The sequence below is a fragment of the Ascaphus truei genome, chromosome 16, assembly GCF_040206685.1.
Source record: "Ascaphus truei isolate aAscTru1 chromosome 16, aAscTru1.hap1, whole genome shotgun sequence".
Lineage (NCBI taxonomy): Eukaryota > Metazoa > Chordata > Amphibia > Anura > Ascaphidae > Ascaphus > Ascaphus truei.
This window is the reverse complement of record NC_134498.1, coordinates 4,539,584-4,556,515: the sequence shown is the minus strand read 5'-3', so window position 1 is coordinate 4,556,515 and position 16,932 is coordinate 4,539,584. Positions and strand designations below refer to the sequence as shown.

The 16,932-nt window shown below is 42.9% G+C and overlaps 1 protein-coding gene across 1 annotated transcript in view; it reads left to right on the top strand.

Annotated features, from left to right (window-relative positions):
- LOC142467652 (immunoglobulin lambda-1 light chain-like) overlaps window positions 1–12,417 on the top strand; it is a 59,992-nt gene extending 47,575 nt beyond the window's left edge. Inside the window, exons 3-5 of the mRNA XM_075573596.1 lie at window positions 7,427–7,771; window positions 11,097–11,168; window positions 11,700–12,417. Coding sequence (XP_075429711.1) covers window positions 7,427–7,771; window positions 11,097–11,168; window positions 11,700–11,902 — 620 coding nt within the window. The 3' untranslated portion in view covers window positions 11,903–12,417. The remainder of the gene's footprint in view (window positions 1–7,426; window positions 7,772–11,096; window positions 11,169–11,699) is intronic.
- Window positions 12,418–16,932: the final 4,515 nt, after the last annotated feature.

Here is a 16,932-nt window from a genome sequence, read left to right as displayed (position 1 = left end):
AAGGTTACAAAGTTGGGGTGTGTTATCATTATTCTTTCCTAGGGGAATCTTACTTATTGGGGATCCTGGGTAAGTGGAGGCGCTGCCAAGAACCTATTATTACCCCAGGCTTCCAGTTAGCGGAGGCCCAGATCTCGCTGAGCCAGCAGGTACATACAGCACTAGTAGTCTCTCAATATCAGCAGGAAAGAGGGCTGCACAGGCATAGCTGCGAGTAGAAAGAAATACAAGCATAAGAATGTATATTTGATGTTTAGTCGATGTGTATTCAATGTGCAGTGAATTCAGAAAATGGATGGTGTATTTATACGTTAATGACTCACATTAGAGTATGCCCACTTTTAACACATGTACCTCGTCGCCATGCATAAAAGGTTACACACTTTGCATAGCCTACCACTCGATGATCTGTATCTGAACTTGCCCTTGTCCAGATACTGCATTGTGCCATCTGCTTCCATGGATCAACCCTGATTCTACGGACGCCGGAAGCCACTCGCCTCTGCCTTGCCTATTACACAGAAAAAGTGAAAGGCGGCAGCCGTTTCCAAGCCAAGGCCAAAGCGACAGGCTAAGGCTAATAAAGAAAACCTTCTGCTGACCCCGAAGGCTAAGGGTTTTAAAACACGTAAGCCTTTTATATGTCAAGAAGAAATTCGGTGATGTACACTCAAGGCAATACAAATGGCAGCCAACCCATCGAACCCGCAGGCCATTTCCTCGATTATGCTTCGACGTCTCTGCCGCTGCTCTCCCGGAAATCTACAGCCTATCTTCTCCACTACTCGTCCACGACGCTGCCGCCGCTCTCCCGGAAACCCACATCCTATCTTCTCCACTACTCTTCGACGACGCTGCCGCTGGTCTCCTGGAAATCCACGGGTCACTTTCTCCATTGCGCTTAGACGACTCTGCTGCTTCTCGCCCGGAAATCCAGAGGTCACTTTCTCCATCCCTCTTCGACGACGCTGCCGCTTCTCTCCCGGAAATCCACAGGTTACCTCCTCCATCCTTCTTCGACGACGCTGCCGCTTCTCTCCAGGGAACCTCATCTCATCCTCCGTAGCACCCATCCACCCAGATGTCCACAGCACCCCATGCACAAGAACCAGCTCGTTACACCGCATGCTGAATGGGTTAAGTGTTGATATCCCCGGGAACTCTACTATGCTGGTAAAGATAGATCTTCTTTTAGAAACCATGCTAAATATGGATCAACGGATGGTGAAGATGGATCAACGGATGGAGAAGATAGATCAACGGATGTAGAAGATGGATCAACGGATGGAGAAGATAGAGACTGACATAGCGGGGATATATAATTTGTTCGGTGTTCATGCCCCTTGTTTCCCCGACGCCGGAGCAGGAGGGTGGCATGGATTTGATGAATGGGACCTTCGACCACCTTCCAACACCAAGCGCACTCCCTCCACCAGAAGAATTTGTGTACATATATGCCATTGACGAGGAGGATAACATGACAACCCCATCAAGACCACTCCAGGAGACAACACGGCGACCAAGACAGGAGGAAAGCTTCCTCCCAGACAACCTACCCTCGCCCGCCGCCACAAGCACACCCGCTCCCAGGAGCACACCCGCTCCCAGAATCCAACCTACATACGCTTGCATCGATACGGTGCCCGATATCATCCTGCGCGAGCTGTCACTGGCACTCAGGAAGAAGTATAGGGTGATGAGTGCTGGTTTACCACAGAAGTATGGTATGTTAATTTTTATGCACCACGTGTCCTACTTGGTGTACTGCGAGTCAACTACGAAGGAAATCGCGAAAAAAGGGCGCTTCCTGTAAATTTAAGAAGGACTATTGTGGAGGAATTGCGGCGCTATTTTTAAATTTCAGATCCTTTAATGAAAATCGTTCGAGACTCCATTAATAGCATTTTGCGTCATACACGGCATCGGCCCTGGAAAGACAATCTGGTGGGGATCAAATTTGCGTGACTATTTAAATGTTGTTTCATTTTAGACTTGTTGCTTGTTTTTAAATTATATTAATAAAGAAATGTTTTTACTTACACAAGACCTGCACGGTTTCAGTCCTCGAGTGCCGCGAACAGGCCCGGTTTTCAAGGTTATCCTTGGGGCCGGGCCTGTTTGCGGCCCTCGAGGACTGGAGTTGTGCAGGCCTGAATTACTGTACTGTATACCATCCTACTGTAATTGTTTTGACTTTATGTACTTAAATTAAGGAGATGTTGCGTGTTTTAACTTGTATTAACAAAGAAATGTTTTTTACTAACACCATACTGTTGTGCTGTAAATGTTTCGACTTTCTGTACATAAATGTTTTCACTAGCAGTAAACTATAAACCTGTTAATGTTTTGAATTGCTGTACACTTTAAAGGTTTTTAAATTGTATTTGTAAATAAATGTTTTTGTACTTACTCCACCAATAAAAGAAAATGTTGATTTGTTTTAAATTGTTCCATTGTCTCCTTTTATACTGTAACAAAATACAGTGTTTCTAGAACATACAGTAATGTCCAGGCATACTGTACAGTACTGTACTGTATACTATAGGCATGCTCAGTACTGTACATCACAAGAGTATTAAAACAATACATGCTGTACAGGTATAGAATACACATATGTACCCGAATACATGTAGAATAAATGCATACTTTTTATTTTTTGGGTTTATTATACAGTATACACTGGCGACACACTTTATCGCAGTGCGGCCAGATCCGCAAGCCGGGAGATTTCCCGGCTTGCTAGTGGCCGCCCCTCGGCGTGCCGCGCGTCATAGACGCGCGGTCACGCGTCATCGGGAGCCTGCGCCCCCTGCACGCGTGTCCAGGGGCTCCCTGAGGGAGCCCTGGTGTCCCGCGATCGCGGGACAGCGGCAGGGGGACCCGGCGGACCCGGCGGACCCGGCAGCGGTAGGGAGAGCGCCCCGATCGGAGGGCGCTCTTCCGCTGCTTTGGCACGCGCCCGTCACACTCGGGCGCGCGCCAGGCTACTGCTGCGGCACAGAACGGGCAAATGCTCGAATAAACTGTGCCGCAGCAGTATATATATATAAAAAAGTATTGCATACGGTCTGAAAACAATAGCATACTGTTTCAGGTTTTCTATGAAGCTCTCAGTTACAGTATTGTATCCTAATCAATAACAACGGACACTAAACTGTAGACTCCGGTACATGGTTTTTTAAATTCGATTCAGCAATGTGCAGGCATTGTTACACAAAGCAATATTATCCATCGAAATCCCTCCATTTGCCGTTTTCCGCATGAGATGACAAAGTTTTCTTTTCTGAGGAAAAACAAAAGTACATTTTTACTGTAATGGTCAGTCAGTCCCCTAAAGAAGTTCCCACAGTCAGTCCCACCAATAATTTTCTCGGGGGGCGTCTCCTGTTCACATGCGCATGCGCCTACTGGCGATGTGATGACACGCATATGCGTTTCAAGAAGGTTCCAATGCGCATGCGCCTAGCTTTCCACCAATTGTGCAGTATCTACTGTAGAAGCTGCTCAGCCAATGATATTGCTTACAGGAGAATCGCTTGACTGTGCATTGATATTGATATTTCAAAAACAGAATAAAATACGGCAACATTACTCACCATAGACTTTGCCAATCAGCTGGCGCCGAGCCACTGCCAGTCCCGTATTCTTGATTATACACGTACTGCTGCGGCACAGTTTATTCGAGCATTTGCCCGTTCTGTGCCGCAGCAGTAGCCTGGCGCGCGCCCGAGAGTGACGGGCGCGCGCCGAAGCAGCGGAAGAGCGCCCTCCGATCGGGGCGCTCTCCCTACCGCTGCCGGGTCCGCCGGGTCCCCCGGAACCCCCTGCCGCTGTCCCGCGATCGCGGGACACCAGGGCTCCCTCGGGGAGCCCCTGGACGCGCGTGCAGGGGGCGCACGCTCCCGAAGACGCGTGACCGCGCGTCTATGACGCGCGGCACGCCGAGGGGCGGCCACTAGCAAGCCGGGAAATCTCCCGGCTTGCGGATCTGGCCTCAGTGTAATAAACTGTGTCGCCAGTGTAGTTGACAGGTGCCAACGGATGAGGCTGGAAATCGCTTTGGAATCTGTACGCGAAATCCGGCTCAGGCTGCAGGTATCCGGGCGGCGACAGACAGCAAGGGTTGCCGGTCACAAGGTTTTCACTGACGGTCGGACCGTTATTGGAAGCTGTCGCTGGCGCATTGCTTGCCAGCGACTGACGTTTCTTAGTTGGTTTTAACACGGCCTTTCGCATTTTGAAGTCTCCATGATCAAAGATACTGGAAAAATCTGGTGATACACACCAATACCCTCCAATAACACCGGGATCAATGCGAAAAAAACACGGATCAATATATAACTTTTTCCTTATTGCGCGCTTCCACACATGAGCATCTGGTGAAAATTTATAAAAGTCATAGTTTTCGATAAAATACTGATACATTTGACCAACTGTTGTCATCTTATCATCTGTTGCATTAATCACGGCCCATATTAAATAAGCGTACGTTTTGTCGGGTTTTTGGAACACGGACTGCAGTGGTGCACTCATGTCGGGACTCTCAGGACAATAAAACACCAGACACTGTACATGTATTTTTTAATATGAAAAGCCTAAATTGATACATTATTGTAACTTCTTCAGTACCAAGGCCAATTTAAAATGGACCACTGTGGTATTTTTTTAAACACCTGCAAGTCGACACATTACTGAAGCGCATGCGCATTACAATTCATGAATATCTGCCACCTGGCGGATACGCGAAGAATTGCAACCAATTAAATCTGAACCATTATCAATAAACACATCAACCGCGGGTGACGCCAGCCTGAATGCAACATGAATGCGGTATGAATGCGGCATGAATGTGGTGAAGTGCGTGGCATTCGGAAAAAATCCCTGAAAAAATTCGGAGATGTTGGAGAATAAAAGGGGCCGCGGCTGTACAGTATATACCTGTCATTTTCCAAAGGTGTTGGGACCACCTCAGTTTCCTTAGAATATTCTACATTTTGTTTATGGAAATAATGTTTTAACGTCAATTTCCTAAGGAATCTGTTGGCATCCAGATAAAGCTTAAAAGAGTTAGGCCCTAATGAGGGTGCAAAATGTAGACCATTATTGAGTACTGTAGTCTGATGTTTAGACTATCACATTACTCAAATTAAAGATTCCACTGGGAGGGTTTACTTTCTCTTTTTGCGAATCCCTCCCCCTTCCTCCTCTTGTGCCTCTCCGCTTTTCTCCTTAAGGAGTTTCTTTTTCTCTTTAAGGCCAATGCCATCTGTGACACATCCCTTAAGGGAGAGAACCTGTTCTTGTGAAACCACTTCTCTTTCAAATCTTCCTCTACTGAATTTATCCTTTGGTCCAAACCCTGAAAATCAATGGGTTTATTGGCAATTTTTTTTAAACATTTAAATGAAATGTATTGGTTGTTTTTCATTTTTAGCTTGACCATCCATAGCCGTAGTTGCAATCCATGCCGATATTGTGGGCATGGTTTACCACTGTGACAATTAATGGGTTAATTGGCAAATGTTTTTTTTTAATTTAAATGTAATATATTTTATTTAATGCGTGTTTTTGATTTGTAGCTTACCCATTCATTGCCATTGTGGCAATCCATGTCCATTGTGGGCATGGTTTACCACAGTGACAATCAATGGTTAGATGGGGTGTAGGGTGGGGGTAGTTGTCCCAGGGAGGGTGGTTAGACCAACTGGGTGGGTAGCAGGAGGGGGGTTAACCTCTTAATTACCATAACTACTAAGGTGATTATGGGGTTAAAGGCCAGTATTCAGTTTTTTTATTTTACTGTCAGTGCCCACTGAAGACGAGGAGGATGAGGGCAGCCTTCATCCCGGCAGGGGTAAGTATAACTTTTATTTACTATATGCTGGCTGGATAATGTTTTATTTTTAATGGGCTAATGCGCTATTATACAGATCTGGATAATAGGAATTTTGTCCATTAGTGCACTGTATGTGTTCAGGTGTGTGTGTGTGTGTGGGGGGGGGGGTTGTTGAGGGTTGGTAGTAGGGTTGTTGTATTTTAATGTTTAATTGGGTTTGAGGGGGTGGGTGAAGGGGGTAGTTGCCCTGGGGTGGATGGTTAGGCCTCTCAGGTGGGTAGTGAGAGGGGATAACCCCTTCATTACCATAGCGGTTACTATTGCTATGGTTAAACACACAGACCAAGTCCCTGGCGCAAAATAAACAGAACAGTACAATACCAGTCCTGTATAGGGTCATGAAAACCAGTTCTGTTATCCACATTAATGGCTATTAGACTTGTCTTTCCTCAATGCAACATTTCCTATGAATAAATAGGGGGACAGACCATGGCGCTGCACCTTTAGTCAAGGGCCCCACTTCACCCCAACAAGTGCTTACTTACAAGAGCAAAGTTTATCACTGGCATGTAAAGGTATCTTTAATCCTCTCTCCTGCCCTCGATCAGGTCCACAACTGCATTCATTCTCCCAGATCTCCAATGCGTGGTTTTCCCAAAATAAAGTGCAATAAAAAGTACCTGGTGTAGTACTGATAAAATATTTATTTAAACATACACTTGTATATAGCTTGTTTGTTCAGAAACTATCGCTAAGGTAATGAAGGCGTTAACACCTCCCGCAACCTTCATGGTAGGCCTAACCACCCAAACTGGAGCCCCCTCACTCAACCCCTCTACACCCTATAAACCAGGTTCTCGGGTTTAACACCTCCATTGCCTTAGAAGATAGCCAGTAAGTTAATGAAGCTGCTGCTATTTCATTTTAGTAACACAGTATTGAAGTAGGGGTTCTCTGGAGCTGAACCACATTCATTTCAGCCCTGGGGACTCCATGCTGCCTGAGTTATTGGCCCCGGTATGGGGTGCTGGTAGCTCTTATGCATTTAAATGTCCCGGTCACGTGACATGGGATATTTAAACATGGCAGAGATACCATCACCCCATACCGGGGCATGTAACTCGGGAAGCAGGGGGTCCCCATAGCTGAAATTAATGTGGTGCAGCTTTGGAGAACCCTGCATCAATACTGAGTTACTAAAATAAAATAAAAGCAGCGCGATGGCCTGTTAGAGGGAGAGTGGCTAATTAAGTCTACTCTTACTGCGCGTCTCTTACAGACTGATGCGATCCGGTAGGATTCACACAGATGTGGTCCCATTCAGAAGCAGGGACCCCTTCTGTGTTAATCCTGAAATGCCATTATTCTCCTTCCTGAGACTCCACAAGCACACGCACGCTCAGACGTAGCCGTGGTGGATTTCATGAGGGCAGTGCGACCAGCCACAAGGCTACATCGGTATATTATAGATTCATTGTGTCTGTGTCACTGTGTCTCTCTGCAGTGAGAGGAGCACACTCAAATATAGTCTCTTTATTTCTTATTCAGTTTTGACTGGGATATAATGTATAATTCCACCCTTTCATCTAGACATTCAAGATGCACGCAGACCCCGTTTGACTCTTCTGGGACCCTCTTCTAACGAAGTCCAGCTTCAACATTCTGCTACTTTCCTATGCCATGCTGCAAGTTACTTCCCTAAGGCTCTGCGTGTAAAGTGGCTCATAAACCGGGAAACCTCTATTTATGGCTCAGTCACCTTCCTGACTATTCATAATGCAGACAACACATTCCACCAAACCGCAGGAATCACAATACCGGCCAGTCTGTGGAAGCAAGGAGCTGAAGTTACGTGTTTGTTAGAACATGAGACAGGTGTGCAAAATATAAGCACAAAAGCCATCATTCAAAATACCTCAGGACATAAGAAGACAGGTAAATACCCAGTGTAATTTTTCCACTGAATTAAATGTATTACATTTACCATCTATTTTGGATGGAACATTGAAATACAAAAGGATTCATTTTGAAAGTACAGTAATGTGAAACAAGCATTCCTGTTGAATAAAACATGGCCATGCTTATGACACTGTCAATCATTATAAAAGAGAAAAGGATCTTGAGTACAGTATCTTGCCGATGGTCTCATTTTAGGGGCTGCCCATGAATCTCCAGGTAAATACATGCAAAAAACTGTAACAGCGGATGGGCACAAAACACTTTATTCAGAATGATAATTTATTGTGCCATAAACCGACATCTGGGCTTCTCACCTTTCCCAAGGCAGACACTGAGAAAGGTATCTGTGAGAAGCTGAAACGTCAGTTTATGGCATAATAAATTATCATTCTGAAGAAAGTCCGTTGTGCCCATTTGCCTTTTAATTTAGTGTCAGGTATTACTCCAGGATTGTTGCAGCTTCAGAAAACTTTTAAGTATTTTGCCCATTTAAAAAAAGCACCACTTGTGTATGACTTCCTTGCTGGAGATTCAATTATTAATATCAAATTAATTTCGAAAGTGACAGTAAGATCAATAGTATTTTGTTATACACCTGGAGAAATGTTTTTGCCCAAGAATTGCACAGTCCCATTTATCAGTCTACCAGTTGCAAAACGTGGGCAACAAAATACACCATATTTATCAGAGCAAAAATTCCATTGTATCTTATGGGTTTTGATAAACCTGGAGCAATGTCTAGTGTGATGGGGCTCGTCTCTAGCCATGAGTCTGACCCGCAAGGCTGAGGCAGGATATGGGAACTGACCACAGCCCTTAGGACTGGGTCCTGATCAAGGGAAATGTCCAGGTCACTGGCTGAGGTTGGGGCAGGGAGCAGCGGCAGCATAGTCGGGTCACAGATCTAAGGTCAGAGCAGGAGAGAGGCAAACAGAATCCAGGTCAGGCAAAAGATTAAAGAAGGAAAACAGATTGGGTCCAGGAAAAATTGCTCAGGGACTGGCTAGGAGTAAATGGCTGCTGTTTAAATCCCAAGGACAGGTGTAAACAAACTTTATTGAATGTGTCAACTGAGGAAATCGTGTTGGTGGATCATGATATCTAGTTCTATATCACAATAAGGTTAATGGCACCTAGAGTAGAGTACATTGTAGGCAGAGATGGGGAAACCTGTCTGACTCTGAATCCGATCCGCTGTTTTCCCCGGCTTGTCAGACAAAATCCGATCCTCACACTGAAATCCGAAGTCAGATTTTATCCATTTTAGTCTGTTTGGATTCTTTCAAATCCTTCCATGGGGTTCAAATTCTTCGATTTTAAAGAATCAGCAGTTGGATTTAACGTAAATCCGGTCCATGGAACATGTTTATATCGAATCTGATGTCAGATTTTTCAGATTTGGATGCTTTTTTCAAATTCTGTTTATTGTATTCGGATTATATTTTTCAGATTTGGATTATTGTTATTAGTTTGTAAAGCGCCAACATATTTTCCACAGTGCGGTACAATGGGGGGGAGTTATGTATATTACAAAAACATAAACAGTTACATACATGTGAGGACAAACATGCACAAACAGATACAAAGAGGTAATGAGGGCCCTGCTCGTGAGAGCATACAGTCTAGAGGGAATGAGGGACAATGTTGAAACAAGAAGGTAAGGTGGCTGCTCATTGTGGGATAAGGTGTGGCTCGGGTCAGAATATGGCCCAGTCTGAAAGCTGAAGCCATTAAGGTTTTATAGGGAGGGGGGATGTTACATATGGGGAAGATTGGTCCAGCCACATAGCTGGTCCCAATGGGGTTGATTGTTAGAGGTATGGCAAGTAGACTACCATGACAAGGCGAGTTTTCAGGGAGTGTTAAAACATCTTAAAGCTGTGGTATAGTCTGATGGTACGTGGTATGGAATTCCAGAGAGTGGGTCAGCATGGGAAAAGTCTTGAAGGCAGGAGTGATAGGAGACAATAAGATGGGAGCAAAGGTGGGTGTCGTGGGCAGGACATAGGTGGCGTTTAGGTATGTATTTGTGGATGAGGTCTGAAATGTAAGGAGGGGGAGCAGTGTTCTTGAGTAAGTCATTACTACAGTTCAATTTAATTCTAGAGGCTACTGTATGGGAAGCCAGCGTAGGGCTATGCGTAGTGGACCAGCAGAAGGGGAGCAGTAAGTGAGGTAGATCAGTCTATCTGCATTTTGGATGGATTGGAGTTGGAAGAGGCAGACAAAGGGAATGCTAACTAATAGAAGGTTGCAACAATCGAGGTGCAACATGATGAGTGAGTGGATCAGGATTTTAGGTGCATCATGAGAGAAAAATGGGCGAATCTTGTCGATATTTCGGAGGTGGGAGACGGCAGGACTTTGTGAGGAACTGAATGTTGGGAATGAAGGAGCCATCAGAGTCAAAGATGACCCAAAATAGCGTGCTTGAAGTGCTGAAGAGATTGTGGTGTTATTGACAGTAAGGGAGAGTGTTGGTGTAACGGAGGCAGTGGAAAATGGATTAATATTAATCCTATTTTGGACATGTTAAACTTCAGGTAGTGGTAAAACAATCATGAGGAGATTGCAGAGAGAGACTTAGAAATAGGGAACGTGAGAGAGGGGGAGAGATCAGGGCACGAGAGATAGAAGTGGGTGTCATTGGTATAAAGATGATACTGAAAGACAAAAGATTGTATTAGTTCACCAAGAGAGGAGGTGTAGATGAGGTGTAGAGAAGAGCAGAGGGCCAAGGACAGAGCCTTGTGGAACCCCAACAGAAAAAGGAAGTGAAGAGGAGACATCAGAGAAGGAAACACTGAAAGAGTGGTTGGAAAGGTAGGACATGAGCCATGAGAAGGCTGTGTCACAGAGGCTATTGGATTATAGAATGTTTAGAAGAAGGGGGATTCTGTTTGCAGATTCTGAATCCACCAGATGGATTTTCAGCAATAAAAAAAAAAGGATAATTTCTGTGATAATCCGTGGCTCAAGGAATTTGTCAATCGGCGTCAGATTCAGATCTCTAATTGTAAGCAATAATTTGTAGTTTAAGAAATTCCTGTAATTCAATAGTGCAGCTTCTCTTTGTGCACCTTTCTAAAAGATACCTTGTGCATGAGGCACACTTTTATCAGATAATAAAGGTACATTTGGCGCCACAAGTGTATTTTCCTGTCTAGAGTATCACTATCATATGAAGAAATGCATTAGTAATTTTGTGGGTAATTTTAGAACAACCTTAAATAAGTATTTCCTATTTAAGTCTCTACTTACTAGTGCAGTTCTACAGTATTTCTATTTTTCTGCATTTCAGAATGTAAACCAGTGACGACCATGGATGAAAAACTAGTGGCAGCCGCTAACGAGACAGCAAAAGTAATTATGTGTATGTCACTGTTTCTACAATAAAATAGGAATAAAATAGGAAACCCACATGTTCTGTGCTTGGATAGAAATGTGGATAGATCTCCAATATACTTAAAAATATAGATTTTAATTTTTCTCATGAATAGCAAGACAGGGTAAAACAAACAATACTCTTGGCGATAATTTGCTCATGTATAGATACATTCATCTCTCTCTCCCTCTCTCCCTCTCTCCCTCTCTCCCTCTCTCCCTCTCTCCCTCTCTCCCTCTCTCCCTCTCTCCCTCTCTCCCTCTCTCCCTCTCTCCCTCTCTCCCTCTCTCCCTCTTTCCCTCTCCCTTACCCTTTTTTTGCCTCCTCTCCCCACTCTCTTTCCCCATGACTTTCTACCCTCATTCATATAAGAATTATTCTTTATTTCACTTTCTATCCTTTTTTTATATGCACATACAGTACATGTGCACCTTTTTCTGTCTCTCTTTCTCTTCTAATGTTTTCCCTCTCACTATTTACATGTCCTTATATCGTTTTATTTCCCCTTTTAATTTCTAGATGGCCGAACCATCCTCTCCACAGCTTTCTATGCATACGGTGCTGCCCTTGGTGCCAGCTGCCTATACGGAATCCTGCTTTCCTTCTGTTATATAAGAAGAAAGTCTGGTGGCTCTAAGGATGCAAATAAAGATCCAACCCGAATGTCAGCCCCCCGCATGCGGATAATTCCTCCTGGCTCTACATCTTGCGAACTGAACTGAAGAGTTAAACTTGCAAAGTTATTTTTCCATACTCCTTAAAACTATCAGCTGTTTCTCCTTATGACTGCCTTTTTTAAACTCCCATAATTGTTCCCTTTAAAGGTGTAATCTTTTTCATCCTGACGTCAGTAGCATGTTATTCTCCAAGGGCACTCGAACACTCTACCAGCTCCTCCGATTGGTTCTGTTACAGACGGAGAATTAGCAACATAGGGTTGAGGGTTTGAATGTATGTTGAGGGTTTGAATGTATGTGTACTACAGCAGAAAAAGGACATAAAGTCCATCCTCGGTGCAACAGAAGCAAATCACAGTCATAAAGTATAGCATCCAATGAATCCCATATAGTGCTCCGCTGCCCTCTCTAGAGGTTTTCTTCTGTATGTATACTACCTAACAGCCTAATATATTAGAACAGCGGTGCAGGGTCCTCTTATCCCCTTCCCATGATTTGATCAGGGCTTAGAACAGCTATTGTGAGGACTACTATCTAGCTTAATAGTAACATACCTAAAAGACTACTGTATACTGTATATCACAATATAGCCTATTATACATTGCATTGTATATATAAATTCTTACACTGACCCTACAATCAAGGGGATATACCACAGTATAAATTACCATCTATTTAATAACTACTGGGCTATAATACCACACAATATGTACTAAGCGTACTATGTATAATATTTAAATTACTGACCATCAATTGACTATAATCAGACAAGCGAATACTTAAATATAGTCTAATATAAATTGCTTGGTATATATGTAATCTTTATACTGACCCAGACAAAAGACAGTATATTATGACAACTGCTGCTCTTATCTATAAATTATGCAAACCCAATAATAGGCAATTTCAGGGATAGTACCTTGGGTCTAAAATAGCCCTGACTGCTATATGTACACAATACTTACGTCTTTAATTATTACCCTCAGTAAAATCACATTTTTATTTGTGCTTTTCACTATATATATATATTATTATCACCTATTAGTTTGTGTTTTTTTTTAAATACTCTGACTATATTTTAAAACATACCTAATAAATGTTAAATATTAAAAAATCTGTCATTATAAACGTATTGTATATGAAAGCGCAACATACAGAGATCTGTGTTCTTTTTGCTATTTATCCATAAAAATTCCTTTTTGACCAATATTACAATTGATATGAATAAATGACATGCTGAGCTAGGGGAGTTTCTGGAAACTTTATCAATCTGTGGGCCTATTCTTGTAGCGCCGATGTTGTCCTTGTAAAATTGCATGGTTTGATAAGGCAATAAGAAGCAGAATAAAAAATTGAATTGTTTATTGTTCTATCATTACAACTATTACATAGTGTCTATTAAAATGTGTAATTCTACACATTTAAACAGCCAATCTGTGTGATTTAAACTGAGACAGAGAGGGGGAGAGAGAGGGGACGAGGGAGAAAATGTGTAGAGAAAAGGGGGGAGGAGAGAGGGTGGTGAGGGAGGAGAGAGGGTGGTGAGGGGGAAGAGAGAGAGGTGACCAGGGTAAGAGAGAGAGGGAGGAGAGAGATGTGGGATGAGTATGTATTATTCGAGGGAAGGGCAAAGTGGGGTGTGTGCCCCCCTGGGGTGGAGCAAGTTTTTTTTGGGGGGGGAGGGATGAGGGGGGGGGGAAACAGCAGTTGCAGAGGCCCCACATTCTTCCCCAAGGCATTTAAATGAAATGCTAGGGGACCGCATGAGGCCTCTACAATGTCTCCTACCTTGTCTTTGTCAACGCATCACCATGGCAACGTGGCATCAAATGACGCCATGGGGGTACGTGACGTCACATGACCCCACTCGTCATTTCACGCTGGATTTTAGGTAAGGTGGGGGGGAGAGCACAGGGGCTGGCAGGCAGGGGGGGGGAGCAGCGCAGAAAGTTTGCACACCTCAATATTATTCTGTGTGTGTGTGTAAACTTTTATTCAATGTAAAATGTGACACGTACTGTATCATTTGTGTGCTAGGCTGGTAATTAACTTATCCAGCCTGCACACAGAGGAATCTGGGTTTTGCAAGTCGATGGGGGGGGGGGGAGGGCGGGAGGTGCAGTGCTTGGGAACAATGTGAGTGAGGATGCGCGATACCCAGGTCTTGGAGATGATGGCTCGAAGAGCTGAGCCTTTGTTCACCCCAGACACTGAGGTGCCTATTTTTGTGGGAAATATCCATATGAGCCCCATAGTCATTGTTCTCTTTGCCGATTTGAAATTACTCGTCTCCTTAAGCCACCCCTGTGGGCTGTCCTAGATGCCCAGTCACCGCCCCTTGCCAGGATTAGTCCATCACAGATGAGTCTTTGCTCTGTGATTGGCCAGTGCATAGCATCCATGCTTGGATTGGTCGACGACCAGTTTCCCATGCTTTTCTATGTAGACGGAAAAAGTATGTAAAGAGTTGCTGATCTAAACTCCACAGTAGTTCCTGGAGTTAGCGTGTAATCTCACTAAGACTAAGAGGTGTGCTCCGAGGCTTTGCCCGAGACGCCCCAAAGCGAGGCTCGGTGTCGATTTTAGCGAGAGATTCAAAAGTGCTTTTGCCTAAATAGTATCCCCGAGACCTTGAGAGACAGAAATCCTGCGAGATATGGAAGCTACACATAGAATTGGTGAACCACTCACCTAATTTAATGTATGTCAGAAGTTATTATCAACAGCCGGTGCATATAGGGAAAGGGTAATCAGAACTAAAACACGAAAAAGTGAGATAACGAAATCTCCCAAAGATCCCTATTAATTATATATATATATATATATATATATATAAATAATTATATATATATATATATATATATATATATATATATATATATATATATATATATTTATATATATATATATATATATATATATATATATATATATATATATACCATAATACTGAGTTAAGTTATGGTGAGTAAAAAAAGTGACAAAAACCCTCCACAGGAAAGCAAATATGCAAATACAACTGTACTCTCATCTGCATGTCTTAGGCAGGTCTGCAACCCCGCCTTTCCCCATCATCACCCAGCATACAGCACTTCCACTGCAGCAAGGGATTCTGGGAAATGACATGCAAATGAGCACACAGTGTCACTTTTTGCCTCAATAACCATTTTTAACATGGTTCCCTATAGGCTTAAGCTTGCTGCATGGTCACAGCTTTGAGCACAGCCAGGGTTAAGGTGCATACCCAGAAAACCACCCACAGACAGCTGTTTCGACCTTGATGGGTCTCATCAGTGTGGGGTTGATTTTAACTGGGTATGCAAGAGAGGCTATGGGATAGGCTATACTATAATAATAATAATATTATGGTATAGCCTATCCCATAGCCTCTCTTGCATACCCAGTTAAAATCAACCCCACACTGATCAGACCCATCAAGGTCGAAACGGCTGTCTGTGGGTGGTTTTCTGGGTATACACCTTAACCCTGGCTGTGCTCAAAGCTGTGACCATGCAGCAAGCTTAAGCCTATAGGGAACCATGTTAAAAATGGTTATTGAGGCAAAAAGTGACACTGTGTGCTCATTTGCATGTCATTTCCCAGAATCCCTTGCTGCAGTGGAAGTGCTGTATGCTGGGTGATGATGGGGAAATGCGGGGTTGCAGACCTGCCTAAGACATGCAGATGAGCGTACAGTTGTATTTGCATATATATATATATATATATATATATATATATATATAATATATATATCAATTAACCGTGATTAAGAACCACAATACAATGTGTATATATACAATTCATATAGGGAAGTGGTTACCCGTGTCTACCTTTCCCTATCAAATGCAACCAATTAATTCCACAACCCCACATAAGCCAAGAAGTAGAATTACAAAAGAATAACCTGGGTGCAGAAAAAGAGATAAGAAACGGAAGAAAACAAATATAGAGTAGTATGTCTGATAATGTGTCACGTGTAGATGGAAAGAGATACACTCACTATTAGATGAATATATAAGGGCCTGTATCCAAATAGCATGGATCTGGAACTTTGTCCTTGGAATCTCAAACCTCCTACTGCACGGCTGACAATCACTATTCACCCGATGTTTCACCGACAAGGCTTCTTCAGGGAGTAACTTAAAGCGGATAACTATTGATCCTCCGATCAATAGTTATCCGCTTTAAGTTACTCCCTGAAGAAGCCTTGAGAGAGAGACTCAGCTTGATTAAAATCTCGCCAACTGCCCGTTTTGTACTTACCTAGTGTGAGTGTATGACCTATATGTTTATAGGGTTTTATAGTCATTCTTTTGTACACATTATATATACTGTGTGTGTGTATATATATATATATATATATATATATATATATATATATATATATATATATATATATATATCAACGATGCAATTAAGTGATTATATACAATGAGTAGGGTAAAAACAAAATCCCCATTAAAAAGTGATAATCAGATGCTATTGAAATGTGGGACAAAGTACTAATTATATTAACTTACATAATTCGTAGTCTATGTACACTCATAGCAACTCAGAATCGTCCTGTAAACTCTAAAGTACAAATAATCTCACAACATAATATGCTGCTAATAATGGGTTGTAGTATCTATGTGAATATAGTCTATATTAACCCTATAGCACAGTAGATCATCAAAGGGAGATGTGTAAGTTGAGCAGGTAATACAGTGCCCAACTCACAGTTATTAAATATTATGCTGTTGTGTTAAGATTATTACAATAAAGCAGTAATTCAGCATATACTGTAGTATTGCCAGATACCGCAACATGTTAGGATTAGGTAAATAAATACAGTAGTTCCATTCACTTTATAAGAAACACAACATCTCCATTCACTCTGGAAGCTAGCCTGGGTAAGCCTATTGAAGCAGCGCCCAGCACCTAGTTAGCTAGGATTCCCACCGTAACCCCTGTTTTCGGAAGTGTTAGCTATTGTCAGCACTTGTGTTGGGGGTTTTGGCTCCAGAAGCATTAAAACTGCTTTATTGAACTCCTTCATCTTGTCTGGTCCTATGATCCCGATGAATTATCCTGGT